The sequence below is a fragment of the Garra rufa genome, chromosome 15, assembly GCF_049309525.1.
Source record: "Garra rufa chromosome 15, GarRuf1.0, whole genome shotgun sequence".
In the NCBI taxonomy this organism is placed as follows: domain Eukaryota; kingdom Metazoa; phylum Chordata; class Actinopteri; order Cypriniformes; family Cyprinidae; genus Garra; species Garra rufa.
The window spans coordinates 26,199,076-26,219,772 of NC_133375.1; the positions used below are offsets into that span (position 1 = coordinate 26,199,076).

At 39.2% G+C, this 20,697-nt stretch overlaps 1 protein-coding gene across 1 annotated transcript in view; it reads left to right on the forward strand.

Moving 5' to 3' along the window:
• The window catches only part of magixa (MAGI family member, X-linked a), a 79,786-nt gene that overhangs the window by 44,989 nt on the left and 14,100 nt on the right, over nucleotides 1-20,697 (forward strand). Inside the window, exon 12 of the mRNA XM_073819042.1 lies at nucleotides 19,660-19,860. Coding sequence (XP_073675143.1) covers nucleotides 19,660-19,860 — 201 coding nt within the window. The remainder of the gene's footprint in view (nucleotides 1-19,659; nucleotides 19,861-20,697) is intronic.

Consider the following 20,697-nt stretch of genomic DNA (forward strand, 5'->3'; position numbering starts at 1 on the left):
GTCGGCGAAAAACACCATTTCATCAGAATCAAATGACTGAAGCAACAGCCATCGACTCACGTGCAACTATAGCACGGCAGCTTACGCAACGCTCGTTCCCTTATCTCAGGGAACCGAGGTTACGTGAGTAACCGGAGCGTTCCCTTTCGAAGGTAACTCTTGTTGCGTCGTCATTTTTGACGACTGCTTATGGGGAACGTATCCAGTCACGCCATGCTAAAAGCAAGAACAGAACTAGCCTGCTCAGTGGCTCAGTCTAAGGACACTTCTTGAGGTCCCAAAAAGACCTGAACTAATAAGAGACCCAAGGTCAACCTGAGGTCTGCTTTTAACATAACTCCACCCACTAATTAAAGAGGTGAGAGAGAACTAAGCAGATAACACCCGCATCTGCAAGGTGGGCACGTCCAGATTGTAAAATTTAATAAAGGTAGATGGCGGCGACCAGCCAGCGGCCGCACAGATCTCCCCAATAGAAATTCCGCTAGACCACACCCAGGATGAGGCCATCCCTCTAGTGGAGTGGACATTCACCCCGATAGGGCACTGTAGGTCAGCCGAGGCATAAGCCAAGGCTATAGCGTCAACAATCCACCGTGACAATCTTTGCTTTGTAACTGGCAGCCCTTTAGAGCGACCTCCAAAGCATACAAAGAGCTATTCGGATTGTCTGAAAGACGCAGAACGCTCAAAGTAGACTGAGTGTCCTGGCAGGACACAGCAGGTTGGGACCCTGCTGGCCATCCGCTGTAGGGAGGGCCAGAAGGGAAATGACCTGGGCTCTAAACGACGTTGAGAGCACCTTCGGTTACATAGCCACTGTGTGGCTGAAGAATGACCTTGCAGTCATTAGGCCCAAACTCGAGACATGCAGCGCTGACAGACAGGGCTTGTAAGTCACTCACTCTTTTAATTGATGCCAGGGCCAAAAGCAGAGCGGTTTTCAATGTCAGGGCCCTCAAGCCGATCGATGCGAGTGGCTGAAAGGGGCCCCTTTGAGAGCCCTTAGGACATTAGACAAGTCCCATGTAGGCACAGTTTTAAGGCGAGGAGGGTTCAACCGCCGAGCGCCTCTTAGGAACTTAACGACCAAGTCGTTTCTGCCAATCGTACGGCCAGCATCAGGAGAATGATTCGCCGCAATGGCTGCCATATAAACTTTGAGCGTGGATGGTGAATGGCCCTTGCCCAAAAGCTCTCGTAAAAAAAGTCAGTACATGGGACACATCACATGATATCGGATCCTGACTACGTACTGAACACCAGTCACTGAAGACTGACCACTTAAGAGCATAGAGGCATCTAGTAGACGGACTAGCTTCTAAAATTGTATTTTTGACTCTCGCGGGGAGTTGGTTAGGCTCCCGTCGAGTGACCAGACATGAAGGCTCCACAGTTCTGGCTGGGGATGCCAAATCTTGCCCTGCGCTTGCGAGAGAAGGTCTCTCCTCAGTGGTATCTGCCAGGGTGCTACTGATAGCATCTGGACCATCTCCGGGAACCAAACCTGATTCCTCCAGAGGGGGGTCACGAGGAGGAGAGAGCATCTTGTCTCCCTGACTCGCCTGATAACCTGGGGTAGCAGGGCGACCGGGGGAAAAGCATACAGACGGGTGTTGGGCCAGTCGTGGGCCAGAGCATCCCGTGTTTTTGAGAAATGAATTGGGCAGTGATAGTTGTCTTCGGAGGCGAAGAGGTCGACCTCTGCCCTGCCGAAAACTGACCATTTTCTGTGAACCGATAGAGGGTGCAGCCTCCATTCTCCCGGAGCCATGTTGGTCCTCGACAACATATCCACTCCTTGGTTCAATCTGCCCGGCACGTGAACCGCTCGTAGTGAGAGGAGTTTTTCTGTGCCCATAACAGGAGACGTTGCGTCAACCTGTAAAGGGGACGAGACCTGAAGCCGCCCTGGTGGTTGATGTAGGCTACTACCAACATGCTGTCTGACCGCACTAAGACATGATGTCATTTTAGGGCTGGGAGGAAGGTTTCTAAGGCCAGACACACTGCCATCATTTCGAGACAGTTAATGTGTAAGCGTTGCTCGTGGATTGACCAGGAGCTGAACGCTGAACTGCCCTCGTACAGAGCACCCCAGCTGGAAGCGTCTTTTGTGACCACCTTCCTCCTGGAGGTCATTCCCAACTGAACGCCTGACATATACAGCTTGATCCAGCTTGACACTAGGAATGGCTTTCCAAGCCCAAAGCCCGGCGGCAAGCCGTTACTTTACTACTCATGGCAGTTCTGAAATGTTTTCAAGGGACGTGACATTCCCAACTTGAAAGACATCGCCGCTCGCTGAATAGTTAGGGAGCGTTCCGATGTAATCCAAGCTTGCATTTGAATCGAGTCTATGACTGTACCCAGAAAGGAAATTCATTGTCTGGGAGTCAAACAACTTTTGGACATGTTGATTTTCAACCCTAAACGCTTCAGGTGGTTGAGCAGTAACGACCTGTGAGCGATCAGTTGACGTTCTGAGTTGGCTAGCAGTAGCCAGTCATTGAGGTAGTTCAGAACGTGGATTCCCATCTGTCCCAGAGGGGAAAGAGCCGCGTCTACACATTTTGTAAATGTGCGAGGGGCCAGGGACAGTCCACAAGGAAGAACTGTATACTGGTAAACCTCAAGAACGGTCTGTGACGGGGCGCTATTTGGATGTGAAAGTACGCGTCTTTCATATCCATAGACAGATAGCAGTCCCCGGGCATTTTTTGCGCGAGGATCTGTTTACGTTAACATTCTGAAAAGCCGTCGCATGAGGGCCTGGTTCAGATGTCTGTTACAGGGTATTGGTCTGAGTCCACCGTCTTTCTTGGGAACGAAGAAGTAACGGCCTCAAAAAGCCTGACTCGCTGTTCGCTAAGGGGACCGTTTCCACGGCACCTTACAAGCAGTGTGTATGTACTTCGGACCGAAGAACATGCGTTGTTCTGCACCAAAGTGTAAATAATACTTCTGAAGCGAGGTGGCCTGCGAGTGAACTAGAGCAAGTAACCGGCAAGCCGTTACTTTACTACTCATGGCAGTTCACGTCATGTGGCGGGAAACTGGCAATAGTGGGCACGTAAGAGCAATTCTCCTCTCCTCACACTGCTATCTAAGTGGTAGTTGTTTGGGTGTGCGCTGAATATGAAGGACATGCCAAGACTGAATAAAATTTCCATCACTCGGTGTTGAACGAAGTGATGGATAGTGAGCGTGAGCTCTTCTCAATGAATTTCCAGCCTCAGTGGGAACTGATCCATCCTTTTCCTCCCAAAAGTTTGCTTCGCTAGACTCAATGCTCTTTAGAGCGAGCAGCCAGCCCCCGTGAGCACAACGTAATCTTCAATCGAAGAAGAGGATCATTCTTCTCCGATCCGCCTAGAGGGACGAGTCACTTGACGTGAGAGGGACGCTAATCTCCTGTGTTAACACACATTGGCGGATCATGGAGCCGATAGAGAATGAGCGCGCAGGTTTTGCCGGTGCGGGATCATTCAAAATCTAACCAGCTCCGTGGCTGCACCGTTTCTTTTTCCCAGCTCACTGAGAGAGGAGAAACGGGAGAGCGAGCTGTCTTATTAAAATAGCGGCTCGCGAGCGGGCAAGAGCGAGACTCATGCGGTTAGCACATTCCGTCTCAGTAAGCGCACAATCTGCATGGGTGTTTCCCCGATAGGTGACGCGCTTCGTGCACCCTTGCACTGTCCACACTCGCGGCGCGCAGAGAATAGCTCAAGAATTGCTCTTACCAGCCGGATAGCTGCAGGGGAAGGCTTCTCGCTTCTTCCGCTGCTGGAGGCTGTTCTACGGCGGCGAGCTGCAGGCTTCTTTTTAGCTTTTTGACCACAGAGTCAGCGAAGAGATGGTCTCGTCGCTGAAGGAGAAGATTCTGATGAAATGGTGTTTTTCGCCGACCTATAGAGCAGTCGGCTCCGCCCTTCTTGGCGGGCTAAAGCGCCATTGGTTTGTTCAACTTCACAAACGTTAACAAATCAGGCTTCAGTATCGGAGTAAACAGGAGTTTCCCCATAAACAGTCGTCAAAAATGACGACGCAACGAGAGTTACCTTCGAAAGGGAACATTATTTATGTCAAAATCAGGGCTCTGGAAATATATCCTTCTTTCCATATGAAAAAAAATTATAGAGGAAAGGACTATATGTGACCCTGGACCACAAAACCAGTCATAAGAGACAATTTTTTAAATTGAAATTTATATTCAATTTACATCATATGAAAGCTTAAAAATCTAAATATTGAGAAAATTGCAATTAAATGAAGTTCTTAGCAATGCATATTACTAATCAAAATTAAGTTTTGATATATATACGGTAGAAAACTAGATCGTGATCTTTACTTAATATCCTAATGATTTTTGGCATAAAATAAAAATCAATCATTTTTACCCATACAATGTATTTTTGGCTATTTCTACAAATATACCAATGCTACTTAAAACTGGTTTTATGGTCCAGGGTTACATATAATCCTGCTTTGATCCATGTTTGGAGGCCAGGTGAATCGTGGGAAAATATTTTCAAGAAAAAGGGCATTTTACCCCTCTAAGCGTGTTGGTCAGCTGAGTCATGCCTTTATGCAATAAGCATGTGCATAAAAACTCCCTAATTAGCACACTAATTATGATTTCTTTTACTTGGTTTGAGGCTTCGCTGATTAGAGGTTTTTGCTCTCATTTTTAGGATGTTTATTAGTTTTTTTATTAGTTTAAAGGGGTCATAAACCACCTCTTTTCATTATTTTGTACTGTTCTCAGAGGCCCACTTATAATGTCCACTACATCAAAAAACAGAATTTAGAAGTAATATGCTTTTTTCTTTTTTTTTCTTTTTTACCCCCCTCATCAGAACACTCTTTTTGGTGGATTGTAGACTCGGAGGCAGTGTTCATTTTGACAGTCTTAGTCTTTATCTTGAGACGAAAATGCTTAATAGGCTTAGACACATTTTAGTCATTTGAGTCTTTCATAGTTTTAGTCTACGAAATGTTTTTGCATTTTTGTTGACTTTTAGTCATTACTTTTAGTCAAACTGCAGATACCAACATTTATGTTATTATGCTATTTTATAGTCTTCAAACAAAGTAGTCATTAATTCTTCTCTTTTTAGCCCAAATTAATTAAGTTTATGAGAAATTTTAATCAAGGATTGAATTTGCAAACACTGAAATAAATTATGACAATTTTCATTTTTGGGTAAAGATACAAATTAAACTCATTTTCAGATACAGTAGGTTTACTTAACATGTATACATTTATTTAACATCTTTTGTTTGTTAACATTAATGACACAGATAGGTATTTAATTAGGAATGCTGTCCCTTTAAAATAGAAGTCATGCATGTAATACTGACACACATTCAGTGTTTATGTTTACTTAAAGGTTGTATCAGCGATTTCTATCCTGAAACATAAAGTGTCAAATTCAGCTGACCTTTCTTCATGATCCGCTCGCTGCCTGCCCCATAAATTGGGATCCGAGATATGCCAAAAAAACAATCGGCGCTATCAACTATTCCACAGATAAACAAACAGTGTTCCAACCAATCAGCGTCAGGGGTTTGGTGTTGTGGACTTTCCTACTGGTGCTGGGATGTGAGAGAGGCGGAGCGAAAGTCCACAACACCAAACCCCTGACGCTGATTGGTTGGAACACTGTTTGTTTATCTGTGGAATAGTTGATAGCGCCGATTGTTTTTTTGGCATATCTCGGACCCTAGGCTGACCAGAGAGACGCGTTTTTTTCACAGACAATTTATGGGGCAGGCAGCGAGCGGATCGTGAAGAAAGGTCAGCTGAAATTGACACTTTATGTTTTAGGCTAGAAATCGCTGATACAACCTTCAAGCCATAACCGACTGTATTTATTCGAGATACTTAACACGATAGACATTTGGGCTACTGTGTGTGTATTTAAGCACTGAGAACTGATCGCGCGCTGTATGAAACTGAAGAAGTGGACCGTGCACGAGAGAGAGCGCTTCTGTCAGCGTGATTCCGCCTATCTTTAAGTTAATCGACAATAAATTGTAACTCCCGGGAGGACGTCTGGTCAGCCTATCTGGTCAGCCTATTTAGGTCAAAAACTTAAATGCATAAATAACTCAATACAAATCTAACTATTTGTAAGAACAGACAAAGCACTTGTGTGGTGTGACATTATTGTTGGATCCAATCTAGTCGCCACAGCATTATCTTTTAGTTTCAATCTTTCTGAAAATCCTGCGTTGAATTGTGCTTTGTTTGTAAACTAATCCATGGCAAAATGAAGTGAACAAAGGACCAAGTTACTGACACGATCTGGATCTGGATGTGTTTTTGCACAACCTGTCACTGCACAGCGTCTTGTTGTCTTTGGAGCCATCTTTATCGTTTTTTTTCTGCATCCGCTCTTGTTATTAACACTACATGCGTGAATCGGTGGGCAGGGCTAAACATGCAGTGATGTAGAAGCAGGTGTTGATAATCTTCTGTGGAGGTGGTGTTTAGCCACACTATTACATCATAAAGTGGAATATTCCACAACCTGTCGTTTTGGCAGATTGGCTTCAATATAAGCTGTGTGTTTAGACTAACAAGAAAGTTTTGAGTTTTGAAACTTACAGAATGATTTTAGTACAATGACCTCTTCAAAATATCAAAATATCAAGGGAATTTTGATTTCTCAGTTTGTGACCACTTTAAATGTATGTGTATGATTTGCACCTCACTGCTCTAAATGTTGAAGAGGAAAGTTAGTACTATAAATGTAAGATAAGTTAAAGTCCAAATGAGGTCATGCTTTGTTTCCAGCAGTTCTTGTAGTTGTGAAACGACAAATAGAACAGCTTCCTGAGTTCGCAGTTTTTCCTGTTTTCTTTCTTTTTTTCTCTTGTGCATTGTCCTTTGTTCAGTGCATTGTAGTTCAGTACTTGTTCACTGTTTTTTGAGGCTTCTGCAACACAGAGATTTCCAAGAAAGAACCACTGACATTTGTCTGTTTTAGATGTTTAACATTTACTAAAAGTTTAAGTAGCTACAGTGCTTCATAGAACCAAATTCTGATTGATTATGTAATAATATTTAGTAATTGATTAGACTTACTATAATATTATAATATTGGCAGCTGCTAAGTGCAAATGTGACCCTGGACCACAAAATTTGTAGCAATAGCCAACAATTCATTGTATGGGTCAACAATGATCAATTTCTCTTTTATGCAAAAAATCATTAGGATATTAAGTAAAGATCATGTTCGATGAAGATATTTTGCAAATTTCCTACCGTAAATATATCAAAACTTAATTTTTGATTAGTAATATGCAGTGCTAGGTAATTTTCTCAGTTTTTTTGGCACCCTTTGATTCTAGATTTTCAAATAGTTGTATCTGGACAAAATATTGTCAAATCCTAACAAACCATACATCAATGGAAAGCCTATTTGATCATTATGACTGGTTTGTGGTCCAGGGTCACAAATAACAATGGATTCTATTTATACTAAGTGGAAATACATATTTTATTAGTGATAGATACTGTTTACATCAAGTGCAAATAGCGATCTATTCTATTTACGCTATTTAAAAATAACAGTATTTTTTGCAATAATATTAGATGCTATTTATACTACTTAATGAGAATGGCTGAACGTGGATGTTTGCACCTCAGTATTGTAGTCCATTATAAAACAGTATGCAATAATAACGTATTTAGTGTAAATTATCATTTTAATTAAAACTATTAAATGGATGCCACCTTATTGGGACAATAAAGCCCTTCTTACACCTAACTCTTACCTTAACCCTAACCAATAAACACCCCTGAGGCACTTTATTTTACACTTTTTAATTATTTCTTTCATTTTATTGAAAATAAATGCAAATCTGATATGTGATGTGAAAATGGAGAAGAACAAGTTCAGCAAAAGGCGGATCCGAACTTGGGTCAGTTGTGTCAAAAAGTCACTGCTAAGTGCTTTACCACCTACACCACTGTTGTTTAGTAGGCGTCTTTTGTAATGTTGACTTGTTAGTGTAAATAGCCTCAAATAGACAATCCGTATAATATTACTTTATTAATTATGCCCTTCTTATTTTTAGTTGTAACATCCAGATTCTCAATGTACTTACTGTAAGTTGTTTTAAATTTTAAAATAGACCAAAGTAGTATCAGATAAATGTTTATGATGGATGATATCATTTATTAAAGATTTGCAATTGAATCAAATATGTACACTCATAAAATTAAATAGCAGATCTTTTAAAGAAATATTTTGTAACATATTTTGTAGCATGTAACATTGTCTTTACTGTCATTTTCAACCAATTTAATGCATCCTAGTATTGATTTCTATATACAGTATAAAAATCTTAGTGTGTGTGTGTGTGTGTGTGTGTGTGTGTGTGTGTGTGTGTAAATCCCAATATATGGTTTTAAATATCACACACTTCCCTTTTCATGATGCTTGTTTTGTGAGAGGATTCAGTGTAGTATTAAATCGCTCTTATTTGCTTTCACTCACCATCCCTCCCTCCCTCCCTCCCTCTCTTTTTCTCTCTACACTCTTTCACCCTCTCCCCCTCTCTCTTTTCCTCAGTTCAGTTTTGCCAGTGCAAGCGTCCTCAGTATCTCTGCTCTAAGGAAAAAAACACCTGAACAGTTCTTTTCTCCATTTTTTTTTTTTTTTTACTTTGTAACATATGTAGATTAAAGTCTCAGTGTCAGGAATTCTTTGGATTTGAAGCTGGATTTAGAAACTGGACAACATGCTGGAAAGGCTTCAGTCTGCCCTGAAAACAGTGAAGGACGCGAAACGTAAATACTATCTTACCTCTCTTATAATATCTGTATTCTGCTTAATTGTTGACTTTGGTACTGTTACTTTACAAACAAATGAAGTATTTGCAGCTGTATTAGGTTTAGTGGTGATTTAGTGGATTTTCCAGGAACATATGCTTCCTAAAGCTTTGTGATTTGTTTGTTTGAACTGAGATTCAGGTGCATGGGAACAGTTTGTTCATGTGGGAGAGAACAGGATGCGTGTTTTGCGTGTTGCATTGTATCCGTAGGCTTTGAGCTCTCCAGGATAGTTCTCCTGAAGTGCTCCCCTTCTGATTACATCTCGGTACTTTTCATACTTCAGAGCGTTCCGGAGCTGGGGTTCACCTGGGCTCTCACATGCCTGAAATATTTCCAGTGGCTGTGCCAATGAAAGGCTTAATTCTTCTGTGATGTGTTGGACCAGTGAACAAAGACTCATCCACACTGTAGAAGGGTCCAAATCTCTGCTTATAGACTTCAATATCAATAAACAGAAAAATATCATTCACATTTACAAAGAAATTGTCAAAAAATACTACTTTTTTGCACATGGAGCCATAGTATTACACTATTTTTGGCCACAGTTGTCTCTTCATCCCAGAAACTTCCCTAGTAGTACCATGGTACAATGATGTCCTATAGTATTTACAGGGTACTAGATAGTGTTTTCAACAATACCCTGGTAATGCCATGGTACAATGGTGCATGTTGAAAATACATGCTACATTTTTGTAAATGTTGAACATATTATTTGGGCATGGTATCATTGTATTACCACACTTTTTCCCATTGCCAAAAAGTACTGTGGGATCACTATGGTACATTGATAGTATCACATGACAATACTCAATATTGTAAAATTTTAAAGTACTACAAATTAAGTACTATAGTATTTAAATGGAACTCCGGGGTTTTTTTGAGAATACCATTGTACATCCATGGTACAAGTCAAACAAGTCCCTTGGTACTACCATGGTGATATTCAAAATACTGTGGTAGTCTCATGGTGCTGTTTTTTAAGTGTTAGATATGGTGCCTTGATATTCTTTGGATACTGAAGTACTGTGTAGTACCATGGTACAATGATGATATAACATGGTAATACTGCAGTATTTTGAAATTTACCAAGGTACTACAATTCATTTACCATAGTATTTACATGGTACTGGCATGGTACAAATCCAAAAAAGCCTATGGCACTACTAATTTTTAGTATTCTTTGGTCATGGTACCATATTTTTTGGACCGTCTACTATGATATTCTTTCAAATCTGTTGGAGTACCATACCATAACACATGAATATACTCTATATATATTTTCTGTCAGTTACAATATTGCTGTTATGAGCTGCTCACCCTGAAAATCTTATCATGTGTGTGAGATCATCTACATGAGGTCATTTGTAGAGAATGTGCAGTGTGTGTGTGTGTGTGTGTGTAAGACCGAGAGTGAGAAACACTGTGCTCGTTCCAGTTGTGCTCAATATGAGATTATATGTCTGTATCTTATCTGTATCCTCTCTATGTGCAATATCCTTAAGGCGTTGTCTTATGCCTGTTTTCATTTTTCAGAGAAGCAATTTGTTCTAGGGTCAGCTGATGCTGTTTTGTGAAGCTCAGCCGTGTTAACAGACATTGCAAGTTCTGGATCATTGGTTGAGCACATTTTCTCAATGTCATGTGAGGTTTTGCGTTGTTCATTTTAGTGCATATTTACATGCCGGGACTAATAAACTGGAGAAGATTAAATATTAAACAGATGGTTGATTTTGCATCTTTTCCCCAAAGGGATTGTATGTGGATGTTTGAATGTTTGATGCATTTTGGTTTTGTTGGACATGTGTTGTGGATCTCTTTAGATGGGATGTGTAAAATCAGTTTGTTCAGTTCTGGACACTCTAAGGCTGTGTGTTAAATGAAGTATCACTGCAGAATCACATACTGTATCATTTGCTGGTGTTTACAGCGGTGTTGGGATGGTTTGTTTCTGCAGGGTCAGCCTGATGTAAATGGAGTGTTGTGGGTCTGATGCTCAGTCACCATTAGCTTTAATGCTCTGATTTGCATCTGTGTGTTTCATTTTCTTAATGTGTACATATGTGTGAATGTATTTTTGTTTTTGCTCACAGTGTTTATAAAGATACTTGGTCACTTATTGTTCTATCACATGCGGGTCAGTAAATTGTGATAGAATTGATGAGTGAACTGTCTTTTTATGAAAACTTCAACAGACAATTCTTCTAAGAATACTGTATTTTTACATAAATATAAGTTAAGACCTGCATTGCAAATTTATTGGTGGCACATGTGACACAAACTGTGCTCTGTTACTTTCATTCATTCACTGGTCATGTACTCATTTAATCATTTACTCCCTAATCACTCGAGGGTACTGTCAGTTCATTACGTATGCATTACGAAAACAAGGGAGTAATCATAGTTTTAAGGTTAAAGGATTATTTCACTTCTAGAATAATAATTTCCTGATAATTTACTCACCCCATGTCATCCATGATGTTGAAAAATGAAGGTTTTTAAGGAAAACCTTCTGGGATCTTTCTCCATATAGTGGACTTCAGTGGTGATCTATGGGTTGAAGGTCCAAATTGCAGTTTCAATGAAGCTTCAAAGGGCTTTACACAATCCCAGCCAAGGAATCATGGTCTTTTATAGCAAAACAATCTGTCATTTTCTAAACATTTCATTTCCTTTACAAAAAACAAGTGAAACAATGATGTCGGATGATTTTGGCGGAGAAAATGAGATGGCATTTTTCACCCTACCATATCTTTTTAAAGATACCAACCACATGTGACTTTTCTATTGTGATTATGTAATGCATGAAGACATGCATGTGCATTTTGGACCTTCAACCCACTGATCCCCATTAAAGTCCACTATATAGACAAATACATGGAATGTTTTCCTTAAAAACCTTAATTTCTTTTTGACTGAAGAAAGAAAGACATGAACATCTTAGATGACATGTAGGTGAGTAAATTATCAGGACATGTTTATTCTTGAAGTTAACTAATCCTTAAGGACCTTGGTTTGTTAAAAAGTGGTCCAATATACTGGACAAAGATTTAGAAACAGATTAAACGTCTGTATTAATTTCTAATTAGGTTTTCAATTTCTGAACTGCCACAAGTTAAATTTTAATGTTGGGGTTATTATATTCTAATTATAACTAAAGCTGAAGTATGTAATTTCAAACGGGCTAGCAAAAAGCATAGACTGTTTTTAAACATATTTCCATTGGCTGGCTGATTAGATAGTCACGCCCCCAACTCACTATTGGTTGAAGTGTTGTCAGGATGGTTGGAACATTATTTTGAAAACACTTATTTACAGAGATGCCAAGTCAAAACTTTTGCTGCAGATTGCATTTTTCCATCCGCGGATTAATGGTTTGACATATTGCTCAAAGTATATTTGACTGTAATGCTTATACTGAAATATTTTATATTCTGGTAATTATGAAACTGCAGTAAATGTTAAGTTTTGTGAAAGATGGCCACTGGTAAGGATCACTACTATATGTTGGTTTTCAACATTGACTGTAAAATATGTACTTTAGGCATGGGAATTGCATATTTTGAGTTTTATATTTGGGATATGGTCATTGGGTTACTTTTGATTGGCCATTAGGCTAAGTTTTGTTACACAGATCTGGCAACCATGCTTATTTAGGAAATCAACCTCATAAGGGCCTATAGTTATACTGTAGTACGTTTAATTAAAGCTGAAGTGTGTTATTTCAAATGTAATCGTAAAAATACAGTTTGTGTGGATGTTTTTGATTTCCTCAAATACTTTCCCTCTCTGTTATTGGCTGGCTGATCAGATAGCTCTGCTCCAAACCTATGCTATTGGTTAAACTGTTGTCGAGCTGGTTGGAATGTTCAAACAAACAATGTTTTGGAGGTATTTTTTTGTATATGCATCTCCATAAGAAACTCAGATAGGGTAAGGTATATTAACATAAACACTCTCCAGCTTTAATGACAATAGAAGCCCATAGGAGTTCACCAGAAGTCAGGTAAACATGCGTGCGTGTGTTTTTCTGACATGTGACAAAAGGTCATAATCTCGGCATGAGTCTTTCTGTTCTCTACTCTGCATGAGGAGTTTTGTTAGAGCGCTGCAGCCATCCACTCTCAACCCCCGCCTGAACTCAGCTTCCACAACACGCAAAACCTCTGTTCTTCCCGCTGAACTCTGTGGTGTGTGTAAAACTAGGCTCTCATACGCCTCATTGGCTCGCCGTTCAGAGGAAATCTGCCCAGACGTGAAAATAACAGAGGCTCATGAATAAAAGTGGAGAAGAACAGAAGGTGTTTTGTAAAAGTTCTGAAGCTCGGCGACCCAGTTATTCCTCATGTTTAAAGAGTAGTTAAAGTTTCAACCATGCTTGTGTTGTTCACCTGTTTGTGTCAGTGTTGAATTGTTGAAGTATTAGAATTACTTAAGGTCTTTTTATGTGTTCAAAATCAATATTTCTATGTGGATGGATTTCTATGATTATGGGAACTGTTTGATAAAAGTTATGTACCATTATGAAGCCAAAATACTCTGATGTTCAGTAACCACAAATCCCAATGAGCAATTTCTCTTTCTCTCAGACAGCTGGGTTAGAAACAGCTGTACCCCTTTATTCATCCCTGTAATTTATCTCTTTATCTCTGTTTTCATGCGGGAGACTTTTCTTAAATTACATAAACCCCCTGTGCCGTGTTTATTAAATGCATCCTCCTTATAAACACAATAACCATTTTAATGTTTTTGCTCTATGTCCACTCCTATAAATAACCCACAGAACAATATGCTCATTAACAAAGATGTTTTACACACTATGAATAATGCATGAATGTGTTATGAATAATAGACAGACTCATGAATAATGTAGGTTTGCTAATAATTGGCAGCACTTAACGATGTGGTACGTGGGAGAACATTCCCGTCCAGCACAACATGCTTCACATGACACTGAACACACTCTCACCTGGGCTCTACTGATTCTACACACACACACACACACACACACACACACACACACACACACACACACACACACACACGTTGGGTTTACATGTTTTATGGGGGTATTCCATAGGCGTAATGGTTTTTATACTGTACAAACCGTACTTTCTATCACCCTACACCTACCCTACACCTAAACCTAGCCCTCACAGGAGATTGTGCATACTTTTACTTCATCAAAAAAACTCACTGTGCATGATTTATAAGCCTGTTTCCTCATGGGGACCTGAGAAATGTCCCCACAAGGTCAAAATCTACTGGTATTCCTATCCTTGTGGGGACATTTGGTCCCCACAACGTGATGAATACCAGGTACACACACACACACACACACACACACACACACACATAGGGTTATCTCATTAAACTAAAGGTGACAATTTAATCCGCAAACAATATTCTAATTTTCCACTTTGTGGATTTGTAACTGTGATCATGGCCAGAGAGGCGATGGACCACTTATAGAAACTGTAACTTTCAGTATGCTGTTGTCTACATAGAAAATGCTGTAGCTGCCCAAGGACGTTTCCAAGTGAACTGACTTTGTTCACTGAGTGAACAAAAGGGGAGTTTTTGGAGAATGTACTCTTAATCTTTTCAATATACACTACCAGTCCTAAGTTTTTGAGCAGTACGATTTTAAATGTTTTTAAAGAATTCTCTTTTATTCACCAAGCCTACATTTATTTTGTCCAAAATAATTGTGTAATATTTTACTATTTAAAATAACTGCTTTGTATTTGAAGAGATTATTATTTTATATTATTATTATTATTAAGTTATTATAATTAATATCAATATTTAAAACAGTTGAGTCCATTTTTTCATGATTCTTTGATGAATAGAAAAATCCAAAGATCAGCATTTATCTGAAATAAAAAGCTTTTGTAACATTATACACTATACCATTCAAAAGCTTGGAGTCGGGGGGGAAATTATTACTTATATATAGCAAGGATGCTTTAAATTGATCAAAAGTGATGATAAACACATTTATAATGTTACAAAATATTTCCATTTTAGATAAATGCTATTCTTCTGAACCTTCTGTTCATCAAAGAAACCTGAAAAAAAGTATACTCAGCTGACTGGAGTAATGCCGCTAAAAATTCAGCTTTGAAATCACAGGAATAAAATATATTTTAAAATATATTTATATAGAAAGCAGTTATTTTAAAAAGTAAAAATATTTCTATTTTTTTCTGTTTTTGCTGTACGTAGGATCAAATAAATGCAGGCTTGGTGAGCAGAAGAGACTTCTTTACAAAACCTTAAAAAGCTTCCTGTTCAAAAACTTTTGACTGGTAGTGTAAAACAATTCTAAAATAAACAAAAAGCATAAAAAGTATTAATTAAAGTGATTCATATGATTCATGCACTAAATTCAAATTCTTTTGGAGTAATACAATAGCTTTGTGTGAAAAAAGACCAACATTTTTCAGTCACTCATCGAAAATCAGTGCAGTAACTTAATTTAGTCTGTTTGTCAAACAAAGCACTTGAATCACATAGACTATACTTCCATACTTAGTACTTTATACTATGAAACTTAAAAGCTCCAGTCCCTATTTATTGTTAATGTATGGAAAACATCTCAATTTCTCCAAGTCTGTTGTTTCACCAGAATACAGAGTTATTACATTTTGATTTAAAAATTAAAAGCTCAACAGTGAGGGCAATAACATGCATTTAGAAAACTGATTTCCATTATCGGCATGGGATAAATTTCCATTTCATGTCAACTATTGAACACCATATCACACATACTGTACTTGAAAATGTTTCTGTGTAGCTTGTTCTACATATATATTTCATCTCTTTCTGTCTCCTGTATGTTTGATCTTGTTGTGTGTAGTGATTTCTCTCTGGGGATCTTAGGAAAGTGCATACAGATCAGATACTCTGTTAGTAGTTGAACTCAAGTGCTGATTAAACTAGTTTGTAAGTTTTGCAGTCCTATTATCTTTATCAAAGAGCTCCATACCAGGTGTTCTCAGATTCACAGTTGAGGAAGCTACAGGACTCTTTGTACAGATCTAAAAGAGACTTTAATGCTGTGAGGAAGTGTTTCTTGGCTCATGCTCAAAAGACGCAGTGGCGTGTAAATTATGTCACATGATGTTGATATGTTTATTCAGATCTGCTCCCCACTGTGTCAGTGCAACACTGTTTCCTTTGTTTGTGTAATTTCATTTTTCTGTTAATATAAAGTCAGAGCTTGTACACTTATGTGGTTGTGCAATTCCCTCAACAAAGTGGGAGGATGAAATGCATAGATAGAGTCCCAATTCAAATATGTCGAAGTACAAAAAGTTTGTACATGGTGTTTCAAGCCTGTACACTTGAAAAGGTGCTCTAAGCTACCACCTTTGACCTAGATTGCATACGGGACCATTTAAAGGGCTAACAGAAACTGTTTCAGGCCTGTTGTCGTTTTTACATGTTCTGCGCTGTTGGCTGTTTCCTCACACAAGTGCACGATCAATACAAACAGGTCGATTCGCTGGCCAATTCTGCCCAGTGGCAGTGCTAAGAGTGTGTTTGAGAATGTCTCTCTGTCTAAAGATGCAAACTTCCCTGCTAAACGGTATGCCACAGGAGCTGAGAAGCCATTCGATTAGGAAATGCTTTTTGCCTGATTAGAAAGTTCAAAAGAAAAGTATTTGTTTGTAGTATAAATCATTTTTAACATTTCATTAATGGGAACCCCAGGTTTTTAGACCTATATGGGTTAATATAACATTCAAAAACATAATTTTATGCATATTATGGAGTATGTGGGCGCCATTATTTCAGTGACATGAAATGGTTGCATTTGGTGAGCTGCTTTCACTAGCTGTTGCTATTTTTACCACAACACAACTCAGAAAATATGATATGGTGACCACAGCTACTGATAGGAGCTTACAGGTGGCAATTGATATAAGCATAGGCTTAAACTAAATACCATCAATTTTCCGCATGAGGCGTCCAAACGCCCCTAAATATTAAGTGAAATCCACGCAAAGAAACTCCTTCACTGGCTCTGTCAATATAAAAAGTGTTGGCATCTTTACATCCTGCCAGGATGGCATCTAGCGTTTCTTGTCTCGGCCATTTCTAAACTCTTTTAGCGGTGGTCTACTAAAACCTCAAAGGCATCAGAGCTAAAGTGGAGAGAACAAAGACGGGGGTCTTTAGGAAGGATTTTGTCCCACTCCTCTTTGCAGATCTTCTCCAAGTCATTAAGGTTTTGAGGCTGAAGCTTGGCAACTCAAACCTTCAGCTCCCTCCACAGATTTTCTATGGGATGAAGATCTGGAGACTAGCTAGGCCACTCCAGGACCTTCTTCTTGAGCCACTCCTTTGTTGCCTTGGCCGTTTGTTTTGGGTCATTGTTGTGCTGGAATACCCATCCATGACCAATTTTCAATGCCTGGCTGAGTGAAGGAGGTTCTCACCCAAGATTTGACGTAGACGGCCCTTCCATCATCCCTTTGATGCGGTGATGTTGTCCTGTCCCCTTAGCAGAAAAACACCCCAAAAGCATAATGTTTCCACCTCCACGTTTGACGATGGGGATGGTGTTCTTGGGGTCATAGGCAGCATTCCTCCTCCTCCAAACACGGCGAGTTAAGTTGATGCCACAAAGTTCAATTTGGGTCTCATCTGACCACAACACTTTTACCCAGGTCTCCTCCTCTGAATCATTCAGATGTTCATTGGAAAACTTAAGACAGGCCTGTACATGTGCTTTCTTGAGCAGGGGGACCTTGTGGCAGCTGCAGGATTTCAGTCCTTCACAGCGTAGAGTGTTACCAATTGTTTTCTTATTGTCTATGGTCCCAGCTGCCTTGAGATAATTAATAAGATCCTCCTGTGTAGTTCTGGGCTGATTCCTCACCGTTCTCATGATCACTGAAACTCCACGAGGTGAGATCTTGCATGGAGCCCCCAGACCGATGGAGATTGACAGTTATATTCTGTTTCTTTCATTTGCTTTCATTTCGACCAACTGTTGTCACCTTCTTACCAAGCTGCTTGATGATGGTCTTGTAGCCCATTCCAGCCTTGTGTAGGTCTACAAACTTGTCCCTGACATCCTTGGACAGGATGGTCTTGGCCATGGTGGAGAGTTTGGAATCTGATTGATTGATTGCTTCTGAGCACTCTATTAAAGGGAGTGCTCCTAATCTCAGCTTGTTACCTGTATAAAAGACACCTGGGAGCCAGAAATCTTGCTGGTTGATAGGGGATCAAATACTTGTTTCACTCATTAAAATGTAAATCAATTTACAACTTTTTTTGAAATGCATTTTTATGATTTTTGTTGTTGTTGTTGTTGTTGTTGTTGTTATTCTGTCTCTCACTGTTCAAATAAACCTACCATTAAAATTATAGACTGATCATTTCTGTATCAGTGGGCAAATGTACAAGATCAGCAGGGGATCAAATATTTTTCCCCTCACTGTATGTCATAGGTTCATCACAGTTCTTTCAATTTAATATTTGTACATGTCTGTGACTTTCACTTGTTTATTTATTAGGTTTGGGCCTTATTCACAAAACACTAGCAAAATATTTTGTTTAAATCTTACATAAATGGTCACATTCATAATTCAAAAGGTTTTTTTTGGCTCATGTTTTTCCCTTGTCTGTGGAAAAAACATGCTCCCGTTCTTCTATTCTTAATCATGTCCTTTTAGTCTCTTTCTGTCTTTCTCTTACTGAAAACTTACATGTCAGTCTAGATTTGGTGTGTTTGTGTGCTTTTCATTTGCACATCACTTGCAGAAGCATCTCCCAACAAAGATGTATATGGAGCAGAATGCTAAAGGCAACAGAGCAGTATTTCAGTCTGCTGTCTGATGTTTTATGTCTCTCTCTTCTTTCTTTAATTGACTGTCTGTGTGTAACATGATGGCGAGTGCTCAGGGTAATTGTACGCAGGTCTTTGAGATTACAATCTTGGCAAGCAATCTCTTGTTTGGCCAAGAGTGAAAGGCCGAATAATGTGGACAGACGAGGTTGGAGCGGAACAAAACACATCATACTCAAAGCGTCTTTGACAAACAATAGGCTATACAGGGTGAGTACAGACCCATCAAAGGACAACAAGAGTGAAACTTGGAACAAACTGAAGAGAAGGCAATAATTAACCAAACACAGGTGGAGAATAAACATGATTGATGCATAGGATTCCAATGTCAAGACGGCTCCTCCTTGTAACTAGCAGGTGGAACAGTTCATTCTAGTGAGTTATAGTAGGTTTGTTCTTTCTGAGAGGATTTTTGTTTTGGAAACTTGGTTTCAAAAACTTTTATTTTGGATGCGATTAATCATTGCCCAGCACTTAAAAAAGTAAGAATTTACTCATCTTTTAAAACCGATTGCCTGAGATTGTTGGGTGTACTGTCTCTTTTAGAGCTTTAACATGGACTGAGGTGTGATGTAATATAACTGCTAAAGCTTTGAGATTGTGTGACTTTGCACATAATCTATTCAATAATGAAACGAATCATCATGTGGCTGTCTCTGGGATTGGCATGAAGGAACTTCTGTGTTCCAGAATGTCCCATGGTTATGTAAACATGAAAGTTTAAGTGAGAAATTTGTGCAGTGTTCTGTCAGCTGTATAATCGTCTTTTGATTCAGTGATTCACACAGTTCATTTAGAAATGTGCCTCTTTGTATTGTCACATCATGCTTTACCAAATGGAAAAACTAAATATATTTAGTGACCCATTATAAACTACGAAGAATTGTGTTTCATTTGCATGGAAGACATTATTAATATATATTTCTTTCTGTCTCTTTTTTCTCTTTAGCCTCGTCTCTAGTGTCTCACAGGTTCGTGACGGTGCGACGGGGGAGCCCAGCAGCACGCAGTGGTCAGATCCAGCCGGGGGATCAGCTGGAGGCCGTGGAGGGCAGATCAGTGGTCACGCTGCCTCACAGAGACCTCGCACAGATACTGCGCAGAGCTGGCAACACACTCAGACTCACCATCATACCACGCTCTCACACTAGTAAGCACACTGCACTCATTTAATGCTCTTAATTCACTTTTTTTAAATTATATTGCATGTCTTTCATGAAATCCATTAATGCTCATCAAGGCTGCAATTATTTTATTAAAAATACAGTAAAAACAATAATATTGTGCAGTAACACAACTAAGAATAACTGTTTTAATTTTAACATTTTAAATTAAAAAAATGTATTCCTTTGATGGCAAAGCTGGATTTTCAGCAGCCATTACTCCAGTCGTCAGTGTCACATGATCTTTCAGAATTTGAGTATATGGGACATTCTACAGAATTGGTGCAAACTACTGTTCCACAACCAAAAAAACACATTTAAAAGGGTACTTTCAATTGGGAGGTGGCTGTCCCGAACCCTAACGCCTTCAACTTATGAAAATGATATTGAATTAATTGTTGTATTTTTTTCCATTGTTGTTTTGAAAAGTATCTTTTTGATTATTTTAAAAAGTGAAGCTCCAAAAAAATATTTTGTATTTTCTTTGTAAATGATGAACATTTATGTAAAAAAAAAAAAGTGTCCCGTATTTGTCCTGTCACTACCAAAACAGTGTATGTTTTAGTCTATTGGCTGAGACTGATTTTTAATACGCCCCAATTAAGCACACTTTTTTGGGAGTTATTCCATAACGTTTAGTTTTTATATGTGTACCTCTGTTCTGAACTGTGATAAGTAACCATGTACTGATTAGCATCTTTGAGCTAGGTTCAAAAGTATCTAAAATTGTCATTACCGAAACATTTGGTGGCGTTTCAGTAGTGACATCTTATTTTTTTGGGGTGTTATTCTATAAAAATGTCAGTACCGAAACCACGTCACGA